Below are 23998 nucleotides of genomic sequence, written 5' to 3'. Positions count from 1 at the left end.
ATGTAACCTTTTATATCAGCACATAGTTGTTTTCATACATCCACTCCAGTAGGAGGCAGTGTACAACAAGCGACCAAGACGTTCAACCAGCTTTGTGTACGCATGCGCAAAGGTTCACGTGTAAGGACAGCTTTTCCTGAGGACAACAAACATCTGACTGCTACAAAGTATTAAATAATGTAATTTATTTTAGGTGAAATTGAGGTGAATCCGCGCTGTCGCCATGCGGAGCCCAGCTGTGCGAATGTTCCACAGGTTAGAGGGTCTGTTCTGCGTCTACAAACCCGCAGGAGTGCACTGGAAGCTAGTGAGGGACACCATCGAGACTAATCTTCTGAAAGGTGAGATTTGTAATGATTCGTCTCCAAAACAATCTATGTCCTTTCTCGCAGTGACTTTATATTAGAACTTGTAATAGAGCTGGATAACATGTGGAGCGCCTGTGGATGTGTTGTCCTCAGGTGTGAACGATACACCTGCTCCGCCTCTCACTCATCAAGTTCGCTTCTTACCAAACCCAAACAACGAACCTAAAGCATCTGGAGGACTCATGCTGAGGCCAGTCTCTGTCCCCGTCCTGTCCAAGCACCCTCTGGGTATGTCGTGTGTTACATATTTAGAGAATCAGTGAGTTAGATTATGTCTAACTGTCTTTGATGCACACCAGTCGTGACCATACACGTCCAGTTATTGAGAGCTGATATCCTACAGCCAGGGCCAGATTTACAAGGATGTGGGCCCCTGGGCTGGGGACAGTTTTGGTCCCCTGTCCTCTAAAGAAGAAGAAGAAGAAGAAAAAAATGCAATCCAAATTTTAACAGATTAATAAGTCCTACACATCAGTATGAACTGATGCATGTTAGGCTTAATATGTCCCCTGTATTACATCCATGCTGAAGTTGACTAGAACTTTGTGATTTTGAATTGCACGAATTGTTTTTGTTGTTGTTTTGTTTGTTTTGTTGTTTTGTTATTATTTTTCTTCACAAAAATCCCCAAACTATTAACACAACTCAGCAGATATGGGTCTAACGAGTATTATATAAAGTACAGTTTTTCACACATTTATTAATACAAAAAAAAAAAAACATCTTTTGAGCCCCCCCAAAAATCAGGGCCCTGGGCTGCTGCCACTGTAAGACCTTTCTAAAGTCTGACCCAATCTGCAACTCTTGGATGCGTCTTTTCTCACCTCATTCAAACGGCTGAATCCCGCCACCCAGTAATAAACCATTCATTTGATTCAGATGTGTTTGAGAAGGGAGGCATCTAAAAGTTGCAGGATAAGAAGCTGACCAGGACTGAAGTTGGCCACCCTTAATGCACACCGTACGTATTCTGGTTTTAGTGGCTGAGACTTTAAAGCTCACAGAAGATGGGAAGGGGGTGTAATTATGGAAAAGAGCGAGAAAAATATGGGTTAATTGTATCATATCATTGCTATATTCAGCTCTGGCATCATGCAGCCCCTGTAAAATCACATCTTCCAATGTTGTAGTGACTGGACCTGAATTCCAGCATCTCAAAGTTGGAGTGGGTCACCGCCTGGATACTTCATCTTCTGGTGTTCTTGGTAAAACTTTACTCGGGCACATACAACAAAAGTTTATCTGTTGAAGAAAATCCCAGAGCAGTTATTCAGCTTCTGTTCTTGCAGTAATGGCCGTGGGGAATGGGAACAAGATCCTGAACAATCTCTACGGCATACAAACCACAAGGGTAATTTCTCACCTCTGACTATTTTACCTTATACGTAAAATTATGTACTTAAGTTAAACTTCTTAGGAAAAGTTCAATGTTTGGTTCTGATTTAGGATTACACTCTGGAAGGTGAATTTGGGATGGCAACACATGATTTTACTCACACGAGTCGAGTTGTGGAACGATCCACTTATGGTAAGAACTTTTTTTTTATTCAAATATTTTCTTAATTTAACATCTTTACCCATAAGGCAGTCCTATATTTTTTTTTGTAAAGAAATCTGATTTTCTTTAGCTGTATTTTTTTTTGTATTAAACACATATTAACTGTTGTATGTATGCTGTATCAGCAATAGTATTTGGTGACATTTGTCCTTAAACACGATCTCGTTCATCAGATCACATCACTCAGGAGAAGATGGAGAGAGTGCTAGCCATGCTGGAGGGAGCCAATCAGAAAGCCCTGAGAACGTAGGCAACCAACTTCATTTGCACGACACGTATTAATTTAGGCCACTGCAAGGAACAAAATTATCCTGCAGATAATGACTGCTATTATCCCTCACAATAGGTATTCCAGTGTAGACATGAACTCACAGGAAGCATATGAGCTGGCTGTAAAAGGCTTGTTGGGTCCAGACGGGAAATCGGTTCCTATTTTGACAGGCTTACGATGCATTCGCTTCCAGCCACCGCACTTCACCTTAGGTAAACTCAGCTGAGCGTGAGAAACAGAGAATCCAAGATTTATTTCTTCAGTCCCTTTGTCTCGCATGACACGTCACGTGCTCTGCCTTTCACAGAGGTGCAGTGCCTGAACGAAACGCAGAAATATTTGCGCAAAGTTGTGCACGAGATTGGACTGGAGCTGCGCAGCACGGCGGTGTGTAAGGGAGTGAGGCGGACCAGAGACGGCTTCTTTACCCTGCAGGACGCTCTCACGCGTAACCACTGGTCGGCTGCTGACGTCCTGCAGGCTGTTCAGAAATACAGCTCAAAAAAGAACAAGAAGAAGAAGAGCAGCTCCGGGACTCTAACTGATAAAGCGACGTTACAGACATCTGAGGAAACACTCGCAGTCTCTCAAGAAAACAAGGCTGATAAGGAAGAAACAACAACTGAGGTGCAGTGTAACTGAGCTGATGGGTGATTAAAGAAATACAAGTGAACTAAAATAGTGATATTTCACAGCTCGGTAAATAAAGCAACTTTACTAATGAGGTCAAACAAGTGTTTAAAAGGGAAATGCTCCTCAAATATATTGGGCTAATATACAAATGTGACTCTGTGGTTGCCAGCCAATGTCAAGTGAGAGAATTAATATTGTTAATGTTTTGGTTGTTTATGTAAATCCTTGTTTTCAGCTTTGGAATGAAGAGGCTTGAGTGATTTTTTTCTAAGACAAAAAATGCGCTCAAGAGTTTTCCCTGACGTGTATGTGGTGAAATTTATATGAACAGACTCGAATACATGCTACACAACTGATATATTGAAGTTTGTTCAATGGGCGTCACCACAGGTTTCATACTCTTGAGGAGGACTGGGCTGGAAAAATGTTGCACTTGCAGCTTAAATACAAACCAAATAACTGAAAATGAGCCAGTTTCACTTCTTGGGAACAAATGTGATCATGCAAGTTAAAGTCGAACAGGTGGACAGACCTGCTAACGTCTCTCTACTCCGTTTGGCCACTAAATCCCTTCAAACAACTCTTAAAAAGAGTTATTTTTTTATTTACACGTATCAGTTCTGGATGCTGGTCAATCCAGTGAGTATTGGACAGATCCTCTTCATGCTAGCTGTGTGTGATCAGTCAGCCACCAAGATGTTTTCAGGCCTTAACGTGTCATTAAAGAAAATCAAAACCTGTAGGAGCGTTTATTAAGTAAATGTATTTAATCCTTTTTGAATCAATTCAACCCTTTAGGATTTGAGGAAATTAACAGAAATTACAAACGTGAATCTATAACTTGTTTCTAAAGTTGTTGCATAAACATCCCAATGAGGAATAAGAACGACTCCCATCAATTAGTTGAAGGCTGACGATCATGTCTGTGATGAGTTTAGTGGGAACTTTACTCTGAGTTGCATGAATTACATGTTCTGACAGCAAATTTGTTTCAGCAAATATTTGTCAGAGCAGCCACGTCTCTGATTGTGATGGAAGTTTAAGTGCCAAATAATAACATGAGCCATTAATAGAGCCTAAATTCAGGATGCACAGGTTTATTACCACCATTTATATCGATTTTACACATTCCATTGCTTGTAAAATATATGCTGTGCTCTGAGAAAATGCACTCCCCTGTGTATTTTGTTTGGGATGTGGTTATACCAGTCATCTCAGAGTGTGCAGTAAAGGTAACTTACTGGTTTTTCAATGAGTGTGTTTTTGTTTTAGTGTGTCTGTCTGGCTGGCAGTGTGGGACCCATAATGGTCTGTGTGGCCCAATAGATTTCCTTTAAAATCACAGCTGGAGCATTACAGCTTCACCTGTGAAATTGATTTGGTTTATTTCAAAAGTAATGGAAAGGGAGGAAGTTAGGAGAAGGTAGGATAAAGAGAATGGAAACCATCACCCCATAAGTCTGCTTCTACACCTGCAGAAAGAGGAAAAAATGCTCCAACACAACATGTGCATATACGATAGCAAATATAATTGAAAAGTAAACACAGTGCAAGTTAATACAATGGCAACTGCAGCCCAGTGTAGTGCGTACCTGAAAACACCTGAATCTAAACATCTGTGTGTTTAGGTTCACTAAACACGTGGTTTTAATAAGAATGTTCAATCGCTTCCACAGACCCTCCCCCAGGATCTGACGCAGATATGAGGAAGACTGGAGCTACTTGTCTGATTCCTTTTGATTTGGCAGCCAGCCAGCTTTCCCTCTCTGTGTATCTTTTACTAGAGATTTTTGTTTTTTTCAGTGTCTTAACATTTCCATGAAATCATTTGGTTACTTGGAACCGATAAGGCTGTTATTCAAATTGGAAAAAGAATGAAAAATGGTTTTCCTACGACTAAAAGTATGGAAAATATTGTGAAAAAAATATTGGTATTTTCTGGCTCAACTTTCCCACCATTTACCCATTTGTCTATTAAACCGTCCCTCCCTCCGTCTGTGGTTTTTGCAGATTCCTTATTTAAAGCTTCACCGCTGTAGGAATATATGCCATAAATCATAACATGCAGGAGGACTGGTAACCCTGACAATATGTGCTGAAACCCTAAGTGAGTGCAGGAGAAACTGATCAATTCTGCTGAAAACTGATGAACGCGACCTCGCCGATAAATTAATTTGCTTCATTTTGCTCCGAAACTGACAGCAATTTTCTCCCAATTTGGCATTTCTCAGAAAACGGTTCGCATAACTGAGACAGTATGAACTTTAGCTGGCGAGCAAATGCACCATCTAAAGTTAGTGCCAGTCATTAAAATCAGATCTGCTGCAATTACCCGTGACCTCTGTTTATGCTGGAGGAGTTCATCTCGGCATTTAAAGTTCCCAGTTGAACGTCCTGCGGGAAGTTATGAGGTTATTGCCGTGGCGCCATTGTTGTCGCGCTGCTCATGCCGTTGAAGGACTTGTTGTCCCCTTGGGAACACAGCCTTCTTTGTCAGTCTGGAAGAACACAACTCACTCGAGGACACAAATTAGGTCGGCAAAGCAGATAAATTGTTGAAGTGGGAGTTTATTGAGAATAGAACATGAGATTAGAACAATTTTACTGTGTGATTGATTGTGTCTCTGGGTTTCTCATTGGCATGAGTTATGTTGGAAATGCACATCAGTGTAATAATAAAAAAAAAAATGCTACATTTGGACTGAAAAATATTTTTACAACCACTGCTTTTAATCATAGAGGGAATGAAATTAATTCATTATCTGAGCAACCTGGCAGCTGGGACCTCTGCAAGGAGGATGTGTGCCAAAAATATTATTTAAAACACAATTCAGAACAGAGTTTATGAGAACAAATACAAGAAAAACTGGTCCTTTTCCACATGCAACAGAACCCTGATCAGAGTAAACACCTTACTTAAAAATGTGCACAATAAAACATGGAAGTGAGGACATCCAAACTGTGCTAAAGGAAACGTTTCCCAACAGAAAATCTTGGGACTACCTCAATATAAATATGGAAGACGACTTCTTAAACTTAAATTCAAACAATGTTATACCCAGAGCCCCTTGATGCACAGTTAAATAACTCTTAAAATTCCCTTTTACCCCAAACAACTGAGTTATAAAAAAATTTGAAAGCCCATTACTTACTTTTGTTGGATATATCACAATAAAATCCCCATTCCACATAATACAAGCAATTACAAGAAAGAGAAATTAAGTTCTAGCATCTTTATAACCATCTTGTTAGGTACAGTCTACTCAGGAAATTGTCTCCACTATTTGCAGGATATCACCTCTTGCTTTGTTTGTGAAACAAGCGCATCTGTTCAGCAACATTTAGAGCTCTTCCTCTGCGCTGGCTCTTTGTGTAAAACGGTGACTTCCTCTTTCAGCAGGTCAGCTCTCTGACTCAGCATCCTGCCAACAACAGGGCAAAAGCACAACCAGTAAATGTCACAGCACTCACTGGGTTTTCTGCAGTGTGCTGCACAACTATTGTGTGCTACTTGACAAACTGGCATTCCTTGTGAAGTGTGGAGCAATAAAGATATGAAATTTTATTTTGTTTTTGCACATACAAATGTTAGAAGTGTGTATTTGTGTTCAACAAGAGAGCACTTGTGGAAATTCAGTTCCATGTTTTGCCAGAACCTTTCAACTGAACTTTTACTGGGCCAATACATTTTTTTAATAACAGACTAAGAGGTAAAAGTTAAGTAAAGGAAGAACAGCACATAGTTTTTCTCATGTGTTTATTTAGTAGCTTTGCGCTGCTGGAAGGTGAACTCCTACCACTCATGTTTTCCTGCTTTTTACAAGTTTCGTTTAAAAATCGGCATCATTTTTGTCCCACTACAGAGTAATGTTCTACTTTTTGTTGATCCATCACATAATATCGGCAAAAAAAAGATGTTGAGCTTTGTGGCTGGAACAAGTTCAAGAACGTGAACACTTTTATAAGAAGCTGGATTTTTTTGGATTTAAAAAAAACAAAAAACAAAACACACACGTATTACCTGGCCACTGCCTCCAAAGCCTCTATGACATTGTCACCTGTGGCAGCGCTGCACTCCATGAATTCAAAGTTATATTCCTGTTGAGAGAAGAAGAAGAACAGCTCATTTTTAAGCAAACCCAATAAAGTTACTGGTCAGAATTCAACTTTTGCAGAAAGAGATTTTAGAAATGGTACCTTAGCAAGGATGTCCCCCTGCTCCGTTTTAACTTGTCGCTTTGCATGTTCGCTTTTGTTTCCCAGGAGCAAAACAGTCACATCTTCTGCAGCAGCTTCCTGCAACGCATGGATTATTTTGATTAGTATTTAAGCTGCAGTTTTCATGTTTTTCCAGATCGGTCCATCTCAAGGGAAGGGCCAAATACCTAAGACATTTGGCTTTAATAAAGTTTAAATCCTAGATTAACTGTACCCTGGTGCTGCAGTTTTTTTTAAGTTACTAACAAATAAATATATCCAGAACAAAATCCACTGATTTCAACATGGGTATGACTAGTTTATGGGACAAACAACTCTGTATTCACCAAAAAAAAAAATAAATTCTGATTAACAAAAATATTTTGTTTATGGAAGAAGCCATTTCAGACTAATATTGAAAGTGTTTTGTTTTTTTCCCTCTTAAAAGCAAAACAAAAATATAAACACAGATGGCACGCTGACCACAGCAGCGTCAGTAACAGTGAAGCAGGAAATAGCAGAAGTTGAGGCTGGTTACCTGAATGGAGTTAGCCCAGTAGCTGACCGCTGAAAAACTTTGAGAGGAAGTGATGTCATACATCAGGAGAAAAGCCTGGGCTTTGTGGAACACTTGTCTGGTGATGCTGTGAAACCTTTAGAGATAGGTAAAAATGTCATGAGTGACATTTCTTCCTTAAATTTGACAATAAGAAATCAGTGACAGCCCAAGTAATCCACACATACTACAGAATTCTCCCTGTGCATACGTGGGTTCTCTCCGGGTACTCCGGTTTCCTCCCACAGTCCAAAAACATGACTGTCAGGTCAATTGGCCTCTCCAAATTGCCCTTAGGTGTGAGTGTGTGTGTGCATGGTTGTTTGTTCTGTGTGTCTCTGTGTTGCCCTGCGACAGACTGGCGACCTGTCCAGGGTGAACCCCGCCTCTCGCCCGGAACGTTAGCTGGAGATGGGCACCAGCACCTCCCGACCCCACTAAGGGACAAGGATGTAAAGAAAATGGATGGAGCTCATAAGTGATGTGCAATAAAGATGAATGGAAAAAGGAACAAGTTTTGAAAACTGCTAAAAGACAAAGGAAGTCAAGAAACTAACTGGAATTGTCTCCAGAACCTTCGAGATTCAAAGACAATTAATTTGGTGAAAATTGAATCTGAGTCATGCATGTGACTGATGTCTGAAAAGCTCCAGTGACTGGGTTTGATACAAATTCCCTGTCGCTTCCCACTTTATTTCAAATAATTTATAGTCAAATATGGCTTCATTTTTTAAATCTGTGGATTACTTTCATTCTTTCTACCATCTGGTATGAATTCCATGTTGTTAGCCCCATCATAAATATATATTTGTGTTTATTTCTTATTGTTCCAGCATTTTTAATTTCACATATAGTGGGGGAAAATCTTGTGCTTTGTGTTTGAACCATTTCAAAGTAAACGTGGATCCAAAACTGCTTCCACCAAAGCAAAAAAACATATCAGTCAGAATGTTTTAAGTCAAGTTATTGAAGTGGCACAAAATGAACTGGAGGTGTAAACTCTGTTTCCAAGAAAAATCAGTTGGACCAGTTCTGACAAAAATTTGACCTGAAGGAGAAATCTCAAACACTTCTGAGCACGACGTCTCGTACTGGTTCAGGAAGGCTGTGAGTGTGACTGTCTCTGCACTTACAGACGGTTATTTGCCTGAACGTTGAGAACACAGCGTGCTGATTTCAAACGGGGACAACAAGACAAACTGTACTCCACCACCAGAGAGCCAACAGCTATGTTTACCCAGAAATACCACAGCCACTTCCTAAAACATACAAGCGGTCAGCTTGACAATTAGAACAAAATGCACCGCAAAATATCTCTTTGTAAGTTTTATCGTACCCTACAATGTTTCTGCTGGTCTATTCACAATGAATAGACCAGCTACTCCGTCTATTCATTGTGAACATCAAATGTCTGCTAAACGGATGACTGATTTGTTTTGTAAAACACAAAAACTAACTACGGATGACAGACCATACCTTCAATGCTGGACCCGTCCAACAAGCTTCCGTTGCTTGTAACCAGGATCTTGTGCTTTTGGGCATTTTCCACATTTCATGATCAGAGGTGAGAGTTGAAATCTAGCCTGAGTTTTCCAAAATACATTTTCGGCTCAACTTTGTTTGGGCAGACAAAGAACTACTCTGTCAGCCCTTTCTACGCTTCGCGATCATCATGGAAAAGCAGGATACTTGAACTCCTTTGCTTGAGAAAGAAATTGACCTGACCTGGATGGGTCAGTCATTTCTTTTTTCTAGTTCAGAACCACAATTAAGAGGACTGCCTATCATTCTGTAAGCTTTCGTCATTCCGCTGCTAACATTCCAGATCAACCCAAAAGTTCATCACTTGCAAACAAGAAAAAGTCATTTCCCTGCAATAAAATGATAGTTTGCAGCACAATTAACAGGTGTTTTTCCCCCATAAAATATCAGCTAACGTTTCCTGGCAACATATAATCTTGTTTTCATTAGAACCTCACCTGTAATGTTTTTACTTTACACAATAATTAATGAGAAATGTACCTTTCTTGACCTGCTGTGTCCCACAACTGAAGAACCACAGGTTTTCCATCTACTACCACAGTCCACTTGCAGGAATCAAGGCCTGCAAAAATATTTCAAGGTGATACAATTTGCTGTATTGACACATAATTGCTATGATCTGAAGTATGAGGATCTTACCAACAGAGGCAGGAATGTCTAAAGAAAACTTCCCACTCTGAGCTCTTTTCATGAAGGAAGTCTTTCCGACGCAGCTCTCTCCAATCATCACCACGTTGTAGCCGTCTGATTTATCTGCGCCACTAGTGGCACCTGATGAAATGAGAAGGAGAGTCCCTTTCGGTCTGAATGCAAACTTCTGCTTCTTGTTCTTCTTTCATTGTGTGCAAGAATTGTGGGTATGTTTACCAAAAGAAAGCTGACCCCCACTCTCTTGATCCAAGCGGATATTACGATGGGCAAGTTTCTCTGGTGTCTTGTCCCTGTGGAATAAAAACCTTGTAATTAAAGTTTGACATACACATTCCAGTATGAATTTGTAAGATTCTCGACTATTTACTATTTCTTGTTTTTTACACAGAAGTAAAGTAACAATCCAAGGAGCACACCAAACCTATTATCAAATGGGAATCCAGAAATAAACTCATATCATGATGCTTTTCTGAAAAAAAGTTGGTTGCTATGCCTTCCAACTTAATTTATTTTATTGGTTTATTTGATGAGCCGCTGCTTTATAAAGAATAAAAGTTGCATTTTATGGAAAGAGTGAAAAATAAGACATTTGAAAATGTAAGGGAATTTGTAAATTCCTTTATAAATATCACAATTGGACAACTAACCAATTTTTCTCATCTTAAAAAAAAATACATATTGACCTTTAAAACAAGAAAAACATTGAAAATACTACATAAATTAATACACAAGTATATTGCTGTATTCAAACATTAACAAAAAAAGAAGAAAAAAAAAACATTAAGCAAATTTAACTAATGCAATGATTAAAATTTTAAAACAACCAGACCTACGGTTTTGCAACAGTTTGAAGGATTTTAGGCTGCATGTAAAATTATCTCCACTGCTCACTGTTACAGAACTGCAGCAAATTATGGAGACTTGGGTTTCCATAACAACCATTAGATGTTATTTGCAGTTGAAACCAGATATTCAAAAATGACACAAACTTTAATGCAGTCTCAAATTAAATTAGGCTAAGCTTTCTTTGTTTTAAGGTTACGCAAGTTAAGAACACTAAAGTTATTTATATTTGCTTAGTGTGAAAATCATGAGAAAATTAAATGCATTTTTACAACTTTGTTTAAAATTTTGATGTTTATGCCTTTTATTTATTTGGCATTTAGGAAATTCAAAAAAGCAAGACAGCCAGAAAACTTTCAGTATTTTAAAATTTCAGTATGAGACTGAATTATATTTGTAAAATGAAAAAAATACATTTAATTAAATAATTAAACAATTTAAGTCCCTCACTACACTGCATACATGTTATTTCTTACTTTGTCTGTTTCACAGATGACCTGGGGTTTCTGAGCGATCAGAAAGGTGACACACGACTGAATGTGAAGAGCAAATGAGACAGAGAGAGTGGGCGGTGCAGTCTCTGCTCAGATGGACTAAATAAAGACCAAAATCTAGAAGTGATACTTTTATGCAGCTACACACAAATCAACCTTTCTGGACTTACTCAATGTTGCAAATGCAATAAATTAATGCATTTACTTTTCATGAAATAATCAACAGATATTGAGTTTTCCCTCAATATCTGTTGACTCTGCTGGTGACTCTGCAGTTGAATGATTGTTATTGAGTTATGGTTTGTGTTACAGAGCAATTCCAACAGCAGTTCATTGCGACAGCTAGCTGGTCATGTATGTCCGAGATAACTGAGTTTATTATCAGTGCTTAATGCGAGCCCCAGAATTACCTCATAGATTTTGAAGACCCTGTAGCTCCTAAAATATCAGTGCTGGAAGATGGTTTCTGCCCATTTTCATCAACCTGCAGAAATAAAAAGAAAAGTGAGATACACATAAAATACTTAACTTATTCTACATCACTGGATCTTTTGGTTTTATATCCATTTCCTTAACATGCATATCATGTCAATGTACTTAACTTAGGGTTCTTCAAGATCAAAACTACCTGGGGTCTTATTTAAAGTTTGCATGTGTCAAGATTCTAATGAAGCCAGATATACATGCATGTTCTCCTTTTCACAATGTAAAACATAGTGACAACCACATGTTCCTCATTTTAGTTAGTTGCATTACTGTTTTCTTAGAACAAAAATGCAATCAAGTACAAGATGTTTTATACAAATAGGAAGCAGCATTTGATCTTCACTCGATGTTGATCTTCTGTGAGGGGAAAAAAACACCGACTTGCCCACAAACGCTCGTTCTTGTCAGACTTGGACCTTAAATTATCTCGGTTCAACGTGTTCTGTGCACAGAGACATTGCATAACTCGAGGTCATACTTACTTTGAAATATATGCTTTAAAATTTGTGTCCTTATAATAAACCATAAAAAACTTATGAAAACAGTAAAAAGTACAAGTCTTGGAACTTACCTCTGATATTTTTCTCAGCCCTGGTGATTCTTCTCTTCCAGCTGTCTTGAGAGCACCTCCCTCTATCAGTCCAGCTTCATCTTCCTTTTGTGCATTTTGGTCAGGTTTTCTTTGTAACCCTGACTTCCGATTTGATCCAAATTTTTTCCTCCTCCCTCCAAAGGCTGATTCTGATGTGCCATCATTGGAAGGGCTGGATGAAAGTTCACTTGGATCCCACTGTCGTTTTGTTTCTGCTGCTTGGGTCTGTGAGATTGAAGATTCTTCAGCCAGAGCTCTTAGTAAAGACTCACCAAACTGGCTGATTTCCACAGTTTCTTTCTGTTTTTCTTGATAAGTGTTTTCGTCTGTGTGTTCTGCGTGAAGCTGTAGCTCAGTTTCTTTCTTTCCTGAGACGCTTGCCACAGTTACATCTCCAGAAGACAGCACAGTATCTGTGGATTCCTTATCCGGTTCTACGATTTCCTGTTTGGTCCGTGTTCCTAGATTTTTACGAGTGGAGCCCATTTTTCTTCTCCTGTTGGTTGGAGTTAAATCCGGACTTCCAGTCCTCATTCCAGGATTTTGACTCTGAATGCTTTCAATCGTGCTACTTGGCATTTGATCTTGAACATCTTGGACTTGGCTTACGTCTATGCTCTCAGGACTGCGCTCATCACCTTGTGTACACTCTAAGCTCCCTCCTGGGGTGTCAGTGTTTGAAGACACTGGCTGATTTAATGAGCTACTGTTTCTTTCTGTATCCTCGGAGCATATTTGGGTCTGACTGTTGGTAAAATCATCTGGTTTTGGTGTTCCTAAAATAAGATCTATGGTGACAGATTGTTCAGGAGGGAAAGCCAGGCTCATGTTACTGCTTTGTAGCCCATCACCAGTTTTGGTTTCTGAAGTTTCTTGTTGCAATAAAGCTTCTTGTTGTGGTTGCACATCTTTACTTTGTCGCACTTCTTCATTCACCAGTACTTTCCCCACAACCTCCATCTCGCCCAGATTCGTCATCTCAGCTTTTGCGCTGAAGTCGCTTTCTTCTGCCTCGTCTCTTTCATGTCTCTCACCGTCTCGTTTTCTGTTCAATGGAGTCCTGCGAGAAGATCCAATCTTCCTCTTCTTCTGTTTTGATGTTTCTTGAGGTTTTTCTCCTTGGCTCTCCAGTGGGTTTACTGTTGCAGAAATTCCCCCTTCGTATGATGTATCCATAGCTGGCTCCTGCGAAGCAGAAACGAACTCATTTGAAGTATTTTTCTGCTTGCTGGCATACATATATTTCCCTTCCACTTCACCCTTTTTAGGATTTTGCACATCCATTGAGCTTTCCGCCTGTGAACTGCAGACTTCTGTTATAAATCCAGCTGTTTCGATCTGTTTGTTTGTCTCTTTCAAATGGACTTCGGCTCCCGTCGGGTCTTTTTCACAAGATAAAGCTTCTCTCTGTAAGGCTTCTTCTTGATCAATGACACAAACACTTTCTGACTTTGGGCTGAAAATGCCATCATGAAATAAGATACTCTGCATTTCTGAGTCACTGCTCAACACAGAGTGCTGGCCTGATTGCATCAAACCCGTTTTGTTTGTGTCATGTCCTGTAAGCTCAGTCGAATCCTCAGCCTCATCAATATGTTTAACATCTTTTTCTTTTGTTTTTTGGTTTGAGTTTGAATTAAAATCTGACTTTGCAATTGTGCTGTCCTCCAAAACATCATGTGAAAAACCTGCGTTTTCCTCCAGCAGCTTCTTAGTCACAGGTGAGCTAAATGCTGCTAAGTTTTTAGGCCTTATGACGTTTTCTACTTCTTCCTGTCTTCCAGCTAATATTTTTGTTGTTTCATCATCTCCTGTATTTTCTAAAGCTTCATCTATGTTTTCTTGGTTTTGCTCATTAACCTGGCCATGTTTTCTTCCTTTAGTTCTCCGACTTGACCCGAGTTTTCTCCTGTTTCCCGATGCTTTGAAGCCTGTGTGAGCGTCATCTTTGAGGTCTTGATAAATGTCCTGAGGATGAGAGTCTAAAGTAACATCTTTATCTGACTGCATTGTTTCTCTGAGTGACTTGTCATTTAGAAATGAGATCTGATGCATTTCTTGCGTTTGTCCTGTTTTAATCTGCTCTTTCTGTTCCTTACTTTGAACATCAAGTAAATAATGAGTTTCTGCAGCTCTAGATAAGATGATGTGCCGATGCTCTTCCCCATCAGTATAAAACATCTCTTGTGGCGATGAAACAGCACCTTGCTCAATGCTGTACTCAACTTGAGCATTTTGCATGTTGCTCCCTTTTTCTGTGGTTCTTTCTGGTGGTTCACTAAGCTGTTCACTCTGTACATTTTTATATGGCTGCAATATTTCAGTTTTCTCATTCACTGCATTCTTTTCATTTTCACTGAACAAGTTTCTGGAAAATGTCTCAGGATATTCTGTAAAATCATCTCTCTCTTTTTCAGCTGTTTCAAGCGTCTTTTGGCTCTGTTCAAGCTCGGTCTCCTGTTCAAAAGCTTTCTTGAAAGCATCCCCTTCCCCATTTTCAGGTTCTGTATGTTCACAGCTACTGTTGTGTTCTGCATGCAATTCGGCTGGGGGAGGACCTGCATGTGGTTCAGGCAATGATGTGCTTTCCTGTAAGTTTCCATCCTGCAGCTCTCTGTTTTCATCATGATCTCTGCTGTGGTGTTTGGGTAGTTCCCTATCTGTAATCTGCGTGCAACATGATGTGTCACTATCCTCTTGATCAACAATGGGTGACAGCTGCATGCCTACAGTCGTGCAAATAGAAGTACTAATATTTGCATCTTTGTTCTGAGAAGAGTTATGTTCCTCCGTTTCATCCAGCACAATTCCCATTAAAGTTTCCTGGCCCTGTGCTACTGTCTCTGTTGTTTCTTCACCAAGTTCATTCATACTTGCATCATTTGGCTTGCTCCTGCCTTTATTTCTACGACTGGATCCTAGTTTTCTTCTGCTGTGGAAATCCACTTTTGTCTGTTGTACACGCTCAGAGGATTCCAGAGGAGGGGAACCTGATGAAACGTTTTCTGACTGCAAGTTTGACATAGCAAATTTGTTTTCCTCCATTTGAAGGAAGAGTCCTTCACTGTTCTGATTAACTATATGATCAGTGTTGGGCTGCACATCCTGCTGGATTGTTTCTTCATTTGCTGGGATGCTTTCTTTTGAAGGGCATGCTTCCTGTAATGACGTAATATCATCAATACTGCTCATGTTGAGCTCAGACTCTTCAGTTTTGTCAGCAAGAGCTCTGGAAATAATATCAACATTCTCTGTAGCATCACCTGCAAAGATTTTATCTGAATCAGTTTGCATACTGTCTTGAATTTGTGTTGAATGAATTTCTTCATGCACATCATTTTCTGAAACAGCATTTCTGGGCTCTCCATGGAAAACATTTTGTTTTCCCTCATGTGAAGTTAAAACATCAGATTTTCTGTCATCTACATCTTCATGAAGATTTTCATTTGTCAGAGTTAAACTCCGCACATCTTCATCAGGATAATTTGTTGGCACAGAGGTGCTCTGATCATGAGAAGAAATAATTGGAGAAATTAAAGACATGGAGCTGTCTTGTGAAACAGACAAGATAATTTCATGCTTAGTTTCTTCTCTCTGTTCTTCCTTCTCTACTGTCTTTGTGTCTAATGACATTACAGGCATTTCAAAGGTTTTATCACCGCTTGTATTTTCCAAAACTTCCTCTTGAGATTCTTCACCCTGTTGTCTTCCCTTTTTTCTCCGGCTAGACCCCAGCTTTCTTCTGCTCCCACGTAAGCCAGCATCAGTTTGCTCATCTGTGGTCAGAGAATTATCCTGATGTTTGGTCTTTTTAGGATTTTGCGTAGTACTCCCTACAAGACTCCCACCTTCACCCACCTGACTCAGGGTACTGTTGACTCCGACTGGGTTGCTGATCGATGTTTCCTTTGAATCAAAAAGGTGCTCATCCTTACTTGTCTGATCTAAAGCCTCCAAATTTCTTTGTGTTGTGAAACACAGGTTTTGTTGGTCTTCAGCAGGTAGAAGTTCCTCTTTGGTATTAGAATAAGCGTAACTTTTTGTGGTGAGGTCTGACTGGCTATGGTTGATGATTTCGGCTTGGCTAATCATATTTCCCAAATCACTCTCTGGATATGTGGGAATATCATGTGCCACAGTTTCAGACGTATAATCCATTTGCAGACATACTTCTACGTCTGCTGGTAAGTTCTCATGTTCTTCAGCTTGTTTTTCAGCATTATCTAAACATCCTGGGCCCATAACTTTACTCTGAAGAGTCTGATCATTACTTTCTTGTACATCAGATTTATCCAATAAAGTGTCTTCTTCTGATTTATGAGATAACTCAACATTACCTGTTTCTGATTCATCTTGATCTTCTGAATGGCTTTCTTGAATTAAACTCTTCAAGTCAGTTTCAGAATAGTTGTTTAACATTGAGCTTTGAACATCAGATGAATTGCCAGGAGCAAGCACTGAGCTGTCAGGTGACGAAAAGTCTTGCTTTAGTTCCTCACGTGCCATCTTTGTTTCAGATATGTCCAGGGTTTCATCTCCCCATGTATTTTCTTTACCCTCTTCTTCAGACTCTTTAACTTGGTGTCTTCCTTTAATTATTCGTCTGGAACCCAGTTTTGGTCTGTTGCCAGTATTATAAATGCCCTTGTTCAGTTGTTCATCAACATTCTGAGAAAATTCATGAGACTGGGAGTCAAAAGAAACCATATCTGTTTCAGCATTTAACCAAGCAGAGCTGTTCTCTTTCATTTCACAGAGTCCTTCCGTTTCAAGATCAACTACAAAACCGGTGTTAGGTTTTGTATCATCAGATACTCTCCCTTCGAACTCATTCATCTGAGTCGGAGCATCTGTTTTTTCTAAGTCAGTGATCTGTGGTTTGTTGTCATCAAACACTCCAGAATCGTCATTTTTCACATCTAAGTTATCTGGGTAATTTTTCTTTACAGAATATGCTTCCTCTTTTGTTGCAGAATCATCAGTTGCTTTCACACTGAGCTCAGACACTCCAGTTTGATCAGTCAGATTTTCAGGGATAACTTCCTCATTTTCTGAAACTTTGCCAACAACAGTTTCAGAATAACATTCAGTTTGAATGCTATCTTGCATCCGAGTTGGGTGAAACTCGATGTTCTCCTCTTCCCTAAGAGCATCCTCTGGTTCAGCATCTCTGGTGTCTTTGCTGTGAACAGTGTCAGCCTGACCCACCTTTTGTTGTAGAACATTCATTGATTTCTCAATCATTTCAACTTCTGCCGCTGACTTTCTTTCACCTTCGTCTCCAAAATGTTCATTTTTAAGAATTAAAATCTGCTGGTTTGTGTCAGAGTCATTTTTTAACACAGAGCTCTGATTCTCAGAAGAAAGAATGGGTGGTGATACTGAAGACAAGTCTTGTGAAAGAGACAGAATAATTTTATGTTCAATATCTTCACTCAGCTCTTCAAGCTCTGATCCCCTTGTTTCTATTGATATTGTTGGGGTCTGGGAAGTTTCATCGCTTCTGTGACTTTCAAAAACTTCCTGCTTGGATTCTTTAAAACCTGGTCTTCCCTTAGTTCTACGACTAGACCCCAGTTTTCTTCTATTTCCATTGAAGCTGAAGCCATCATTTGTTTGTTCATTTGTGCTGAGGGAACTGTCCTTAACGATAGAGTTGTGTTCACTGCCTTCTTCAAGGGTCCCACCTTCATCCATGTAAACAAGGGTGGTGTTTACTCCAATTGGGCCGCTGATTGATGTTTCCTTTGAATCATACAGGTGCTCATCCTTACTTGTCTGATTTAAAGCCTCTAGATTTCTTTCTGTTGTGGAACACAGGTTTTGTTGGTCTTCAGCAGGTAGTAGTTCCTGTTCTGTACCAGAATCCGCTGTATGCTGCAATGTGAGCTCTGAATGAATTTTACTGCTGGTTTCAGCTTGGTCAGTCACTCCTTCCAAAGCAGTTTCTGGATATTTAGGAACATCATGTGCCATGGTTTCAGGTGTGTAATCCATTTCCAGATTTCCTTCTATGTTTGTTGGCAGATCCTCATTTTCCTGAGCACGTTTTACAGGATTATCTGAAAGCTCACCACCAATGACTTTATTCTGAAGAGCCCTGTCTTTACACTGCAGAATGTCAGATTTATCCAATAATGGGTCTTCCTCCGAATTATCAGATAAATCTATTCCATCATGATCACCTGGCTTATTTTTTTTAATTAAGCTCTTCAGGTCAGTCTCAGGATGGTTGCTCCCCATTGAGCTTTGAAATTCAAATGAATGCCCAGGAGCAAACATTGAGCTGTGAGCACCATGTGTGACAGTTTCAGATGAGGAATCCATTTGCAGACTTCTTTCTATGTCTGTTGGTGTGTCGTCATGTTCATGAGCTTGTATTACAGCATTGTCTGAATGTTCAGGGCTCATGACTTCTTTATTCTGAAGCATCTTGTCTTTACCCTGCAGAAACTCAGATTGATTTTGATTCTTTGGACAATTTACAATTCCTTGAATTAAACTGTCCAGATCAGCCTCAGGATGGTTCTTTTGTATTGGGTCTTGAACTTCAGATGAATCCCCACAAGCAAACATTAAAAATGAGTTGTCATTAGAAACCAAGAAGGTTGCATCCTGCTCCATGTCTTGTCTTTTTTCTTCGTGGCTGATTGTCTTTGTATCTAATGAGATCTGTGTTGTTCTGTGGGTTTCATCTACTTCGTCTACTCTGGTCCTTTCATTGACCTCATCTGTAAATTCGCTAACTTGCCGTCTTGCTTTACCTTTACGCCTGGATCCCAATTTTCGTCTGCTGGCACTACTGGGTAAGTCTGTGTTAATTTGCTCTTCTGTGCTCTCAGACGTTTCCTGAGGCTTGGGAGCCAAAGAAACTGTTTCGATTTGAAAGTTTGACAACACAGGCTTGTTTTCCTCCATTTCACAGAACATTCCTTCCTTCTCCTCGTGAAATGTTTGATCAACCTTGAGTTTTGTGTCATCCTGTACAATTTCTCCACTTTGCAGATTTAGAGTCTCTGAGATCATTTCTTCTGTAGGACATTCTTCCTGTTTTTCTGTAAAATCATCACCTTTTACTGTGAGCTGAGACCTTTCATTTTGTCCAGTCAGATTTTCAGACATAATGTCAAATGTTTGATTAATATTAGTTGAAGTTTCAGAAGAATATCCCATTTGAAGACTGTCTTGCATTGTTAGTGAATGAACTTCTTCTGGGTGTGCCACCATAACGTCCTCTAAACCAGTATCTCTAGTATCTTGAGGGAGAGCTTTATATTGACTCAATGATAAATCCTCTGATTGTTTACCATCTTGAACCAAAACATTAAAATTGTTTTTGTCTATATCTTCTTGATGATTTTCACATTTCATAATTAAACCTTTCAAGTGTGTGCCGGGCCTTTCTGTTACCTCAGAGGTTTGATCCTCAGAAGAAAGAACATGTGACATGGAGATGCTATGTGACCAAAAGATGTCTTCCTCACTGGCTTTGCTTAGTTCTTCCTGCTCAGACGTCTTTACTTTTAACATCATTGGTGATGTATCAAAGGCTTTTTCTCCGCCATTATCTTCTAAAACTTTCTGTTTAGATTCTTTAGCATCTTGTCTTCCTTTTTTTCTACGACTAGATCCAAGTTTTCTTCTGTTCCCTTTGAAGCTAAGCTCAGCATCATTTTGCTCATCTGTGGTCAGAGAAGTGTCCTGAAGATCGGTGTCAGTAGGGTTGTGTTCACTACCTTCTACAAGGCTCCGACCTTTATCCATCTGACCAAGATTAGCGCTTACTCCAACTGGATTGCTGATCGAGGTTTCCTTCGAATCGTACAGGTGGCCATCCTTACTTGTCTGGTCTAAAGCCTCCACATTTCCTTCTGCTGTGAAACATGTGTTTTGTTGGTCTTCAATAAGTATAAGTTTGTGTTTGGTAGCAGAATCCTCTGTACTTTTCACAGTGAGCTCTGAATGAATATTGCTGGTGACTTTAGCTTGATCAGCCAAGCCTCCCAAAACTGTTTCTGGATATTTAGAAATATCATGTGCCACAATCTCAGATTCGTAATCCAATTCCAGATTTCCTTCAGAGTCTTTTAGTGGGTCCTCATTTTTCTTATCTTGTTTTACAGTATTATCTGAATGTCCACCATCCATGATTTCTTTATCTCCTGCAACAACATCTAAATTGTCCTCAAATTCATCCATGGCTCGCTGAGAGACATCCACTGCATTTTCAGTGTCTAACTTGCTTTCATTTTGATTTTTCTGAAAATTTTCACTGTTCACACTTATATCCTCCAAGTCAGTTTCAGAGTATTTTGTTGGCACACAGCTCAGTTCCTTAAAAGACTGATCAAGTGGATAATTTGGAAACAATGAGTTATCTGAAACTGAAGTGGTAGTCCTGGGTTCACTGTCTTCAGTTAGTTCTTCCTGTATCAACATTGTTCGTCTCTCGTGTATTTCATCATCTCTTGTACTTTCTAAAACTTCCTGTTGAGGTATTTCACCCTGCTGTCTTCCTTTTTCTCTCCGGCTGGACCCCAGTTTTCTTCTGCTCCCTCTGAAGCCAGTGTCAGTTTGCTCATGTGTGCTCAGAGAATTGTCTTGAAGTAGAGGGTTAGAAGGATCGTGTTTGGTATCTTCCACAAAGACTCCAACTTCCTCCACCTGACCAGCAACAGTGCAATCTTTTTGCTGAGGTTCTGGTTCTTGTAGCGCCTCGTGTTGACTTTTTCTCATATCAACATCTGGATCAGAGACTTCCTTAGTCTGAAGACTCCCTGATTTACTCTTATGAGTGTCAGACTGATGCTCCAAAGTCTCTCCCCATGATTTATCAGATAAATCCATATTGATGTCTGTTTCTGAGTTTTCCCCACTTTCTGGAATATTTACACTTCCTGGAATCAAACTCTCTGGATCCTCTAAGGAATGGCCAGGAGCAAAGATTGAAATAATTGGGCTGTCATATGACACTGGCAAAATGTCTAGCCTCATTTCTTCTTGGCTCATAATCTTAGTATCTAAAATCTGTGTGGTTTCTTCATCACTGGTCTTTTCTCTAACCTCTTCTTTACAGCCTTTATCTTGTTTCCCCCTACTTTTAAGGCCAAACCCCAGTTTCCTTCTGCTGCCACTGCTATACAAGCCTTTAGTTTGATCATCTACAATCCCAGGGGTTTCTTGAGGTTGTGAGTCAATCAAAACAGTGTTTTCCTCCCCTATTTCAAAGAATCCTTTCTCCTGGTGATACATTTGGTCTGCATCCTCTACTCCTTTTTTAAACTCATAAACCTGAGTAGGAGTAGAGTTTGACTTTTCCAAGTTACTGATTTGTAAAGAATTTGCATCATGTAAATCATAACTCTCATTTTTCTGTTCCACACTATGTGTATATTCCAAGATGTTTTCCTCTGTTTGATGCTCTTGCTGTTTGGCGGCAACATTATCAGTGCTTTTCCCAGCAGACTCAGACATTTCAGGTCGGACATTTAGATTTTCAGAAATGTTTACAAAATGTTCTGTAACATAATCTGGAATAATTTCAGATGAATGCTGAATTTGCAGGATTTCTTGCATTGGAGTTGGATGAAACTCAACATTCTGCAGATTTGTTGGAAAATCCTCTGAAAGAGAATCTATGGGTTCCTCACTGTGAAGAATGTCAGATTGATCCACCTCAAGCTGGGATACATCAGTTTTTTCAACCATTTCAGCTAAAATGTCTGAATTTGTTTTGTCTTGACCTTTTTGAAGACTTTCACTTGTTAATGTCAAACTGTATGTGTCTGGCTCAGGATATTCAGAAGAAAGATCATGTGGCAATACCAAACAAACTGTGCCTCTATTTGAAAGAGACAAGACTGTGTCAGCAGCAGTGACATCACTCACTTCTTCATGCCCTGTCTCCTGTGTTTCTGACAATACAGTTGGTGTTTCAAGAGATTCATTGTTCAGAGTATTTTCTAAAATATCCTCTTTAGAGTCTTTAACGTGTCTTCCTTTACTTTTACGACTAGATCCAAATTTTCTTTTAGTAGCACCAGAGCTGGAACCCGCCTTGGTATGGTCATCTGTGGTCAGAGAACTGTTGAGAAGCTGAGGCTCTGTAGTAGCCTTAAAGTCTGATGGAAGAGTTTGTATGTTATCCCCCACAAGACTACTATGATCCATCCGGTCCAAAGAAGTTTCTTCTGTTGTAGTCAAAACATCCTGTTTGTCTGCAGTGCTTTTCACCAGAAACAAACGTTGGTAACTATCGGATTCAGATTTCTGGTGTCCAAAGTAAGAACCGTAATCTTTGTGGTCATACAGTAGATCTTCAGTGGAGTTATGCTTTTCATGCTCGACTTGCTCTTGTGTCAACTTATTTTGATCATACTGATTGTCTTCAACCTCCTGTGACAGCTTGGCATCTCTGACTTTAGGTGTACAGTGTTTATCGTCTTTACTTGTAGGCAACTCCTCTGTTTGAAATAAAAATGTTTCTTGTTCAACACCATCGTTAATTTGAATGTTTTCTCTGAAGGCGTTATCTGCAATAATCTGAGGCGTGATAGATGTATTAACACGTGACTCACATACTGAAAAGTTGCCGTGTAAACGCCCATCTTGTCTGAACAAGCCTGAGTCATCTGTCTTGCTGCTGTTTAATTCAGCCACAGAACACAGATTAAAATCTTCTGAATGTTTGCTGATCGTCTGTTGATCTGATGCAGAAGCACTTAAACTGGTGAGCTCAGGGAGACGGTCATGCAGATTTTCATTGACTTCCTCACTTTGAAGAGTGTTGCTACTCTCAATGACTTCCAGCTTGGTCTCTTTTTTAAAAGGCTGCATACTGACATCTTTGGAGTCTAAAATGTGTTTGACGTCGTCTGGGCATGACGTGCCAGTTTTATCCTCAGAGTACTCAGCTGTAGAGGCAGAGACCAAGAAGGTAGTTTGTGGCGCAGTCATGTCACGCTCACTCTCTTGAGCTACTTCTTCCTGCACTTTAGGCTGCTTTGTTGCAGACTCGTGTGTTTCTGGATGTTCCTTACCACTGGCTTCATCCTGAACACCCTCTCTAGATTCAACATCTGGCTGTGTTTCTGCGTCATTTACACGCGGTTTCCCTTTGCCTCTTCGACTCGATGCCAACTTTCTTCTGTTCATTCTGATTTCACGTGTTGCTGGCTGCTGTGTTTCAGCTTTTAAACTGTCAGTGTTAGAGAACACAGTTATTGATTTGGCATAATTTTCTAGTACCTGATTTTAAGCCACAAACATTCAGTCTTTGACACTCAAAATATTTTATCTTCTTGATGCCCTGAATTGACCTTTAAAAAAAATGTGCCTGAAGCAGAAAAGGTTGTGCAACGCATTAAGGAAATCATGCTATACAAGTATATACGAGCAGGGATAGCTTATGGAATGCTTGTTTCTTGAAAATATACCAGGTGAAGTTCAGAAACGTGGCAAATTCAATATAAACAAAGAGCTTATAGCAAGCACTTGGACCGCAAACTGCAGCAACGATAACGTGAACAAGTCTAGCAAATTGACATTTGGTTAATTTGTGACAATTTAAAAACAAAATTAATTTTCTTACCTCCAAAATCTAGCACATCTGTTGACTCATAACAAGCTAACTTGTAATGTCAACTCATCTGCTCTGCTCAATAGGAGCAGCACCTCACTCGTCGGGGGAGTGTTTCCTAACTAAGGCTGTTTGACAGCTTCCTGTGTGGGCTACACTTGCAGTCTTAATCATTGACAGTCAACTTCCTGCATGAATAAAATAATATTTTTTCCATTTTCAGTTTAAA

At 39.7% G+C, this 23998-nt stretch overlaps 2 protein-coding genes across 7 annotated transcripts; one reads left to right on the top strand and one right to left on the bottom strand.

The window, feature by feature from the left end:
• The first annotated feature begins 30 nt into the window (after positions 1 to 30).
• Positions 31 to 9897, top strand: trub2 (TruB pseudouridine (psi) synthase family member 2). Of its 2 annotated transcripts, XM_008408779.3 has the most exons (9): positions 31 to 120; positions 194 to 341; positions 462 to 596; positions 1499 to 1573; positions 1658 to 1719; positions 1815 to 1896; positions 2100 to 2172; positions 2273 to 2409; positions 2505 to 9897. In XM_008408779.3, the coding sequence occupies exons 2-9, from the start codon at positions 224 to 226 to the stop codon at positions 2837 to 2839; spliced, it is 1017 nt and encodes a 338-aa protein (XP_008407001.2). In that variant the 5' UTR covers positions 31 to 120; positions 194 to 223; the 3' UTR covers positions 2840 to 9897. The 2 variants fall into 2 exon arrangements, with proteins under 2 accessions (XP_008407001.2, XP_008407000.2); XM_008408778.3 differs by having other exon boundaries at positions 58 to 341.
• rab44 (RAB44, member RAS oncogene family) lies at positions 5379 to 23899 on the bottom strand. 5 transcript variants are annotated; one of them, XM_008408772.3, is made up of 10 exons: positions 23782 to 23899; positions 12171 to 13376; positions 11524 to 11597; positions 9993 to 10066; positions 9765 to 9896; positions 9606 to 9687; positions 7566 to 7680; positions 7028 to 7126; positions 6852 to 6928; positions 5379 to 6252 (listed from the first exon to the last, which is right to left on the bottom strand). In XM_008408772.3, the coding sequence occupies exons 2-10, from the start codon at positions 13365 to 13367 to the stop codon at positions 6162 to 6164; spliced, it is 1941 nt and encodes a 646-aa protein (XP_008406994.1). In that variant the 5' UTR covers positions 13368 to 13376; positions 23782 to 23899; the 3' UTR covers positions 5379 to 6161. The 5 variants fall into 5 exon arrangements, with proteins under 5 accessions (XP_008406994.1, XP_008406993.2, XP_081463225.1 ...); XM_008408771.3 differs by having other exon boundaries at positions 12171 to 23388; positions 23782 to 23896; XM_081607099.1 differs by having other exon boundaries at positions 12171 to 15350; positions 23782 to 23882.
• Between the last annotated feature and the right edge of the window lie 99 nt (positions 23900 to 23998).

The sequence above is a fragment of the Poecilia reticulata genome, chromosome 5, assembly GCF_904066995.2.
Source record: "Poecilia reticulata chromosome 5, P_reticulata-male-v2, whole genome shotgun sequence".
Classification (NCBI taxonomy): Eukaryota; Metazoa; Chordata; class Actinopteri; order Cyprinodontiformes; family Poeciliidae; genus Poecilia; species Poecilia reticulata.
The sequence above is the reverse complement of the archived record's forward strand: the minus strand, read 5'-3'. Positions and strand labels throughout refer to the sequence as shown.

What these genes read in the sequence shown, in the direction of transcription:
- trub2 (XM_008408779.3), top strand. Translation starts at nt 224, where the DNA reads ATGCGGAGCCCAGCTGTGCGAATGTTCCACAGGTTAGAGGGTCTGTTC. An exon ending in CGAGACTAATCTTCTGAAAG is followed by an intron (nt 342 to 461) that starts GTGAGATTTGTA and finishes TGTTGTCCTCAG; the next exon opens with GTGTGAACGATACACCTGCT. An exon ending in GCCACCGCACTTCACCTTAG is followed by an intron (nt 2,410 to 2,504) that starts GTAAACTCAGCT and finishes TGCCTTTCACAG; the next exon opens with AGGTGCAGTGCCTGAACGAA.
- rab44 (XM_008408771.3), bottom strand. Translation starts at nt 23,345, where the DNA reads ATGAACAGAAGAAAGTTGGCATCGAGTCGAAGAGGCAAAGGGAAACCG. An exon ending in GGCTGAGAAAAATATCAGAG is followed by an intron (nt 11,598 to 12,170) that starts GTAAGTTCCAAG and finishes TTATTTCTGCAG; the next exon opens with GTTGATGAAAATGGGCAGAA. An exon ending in GGGTCTTCAAAATCTATGAG is followed by an intron (nt 10,067 to 11,523) that starts GTAATTCTGGGG and finishes TTTATTCCACAG; the next exon opens with GGACAAGACACCAGAGAAAC.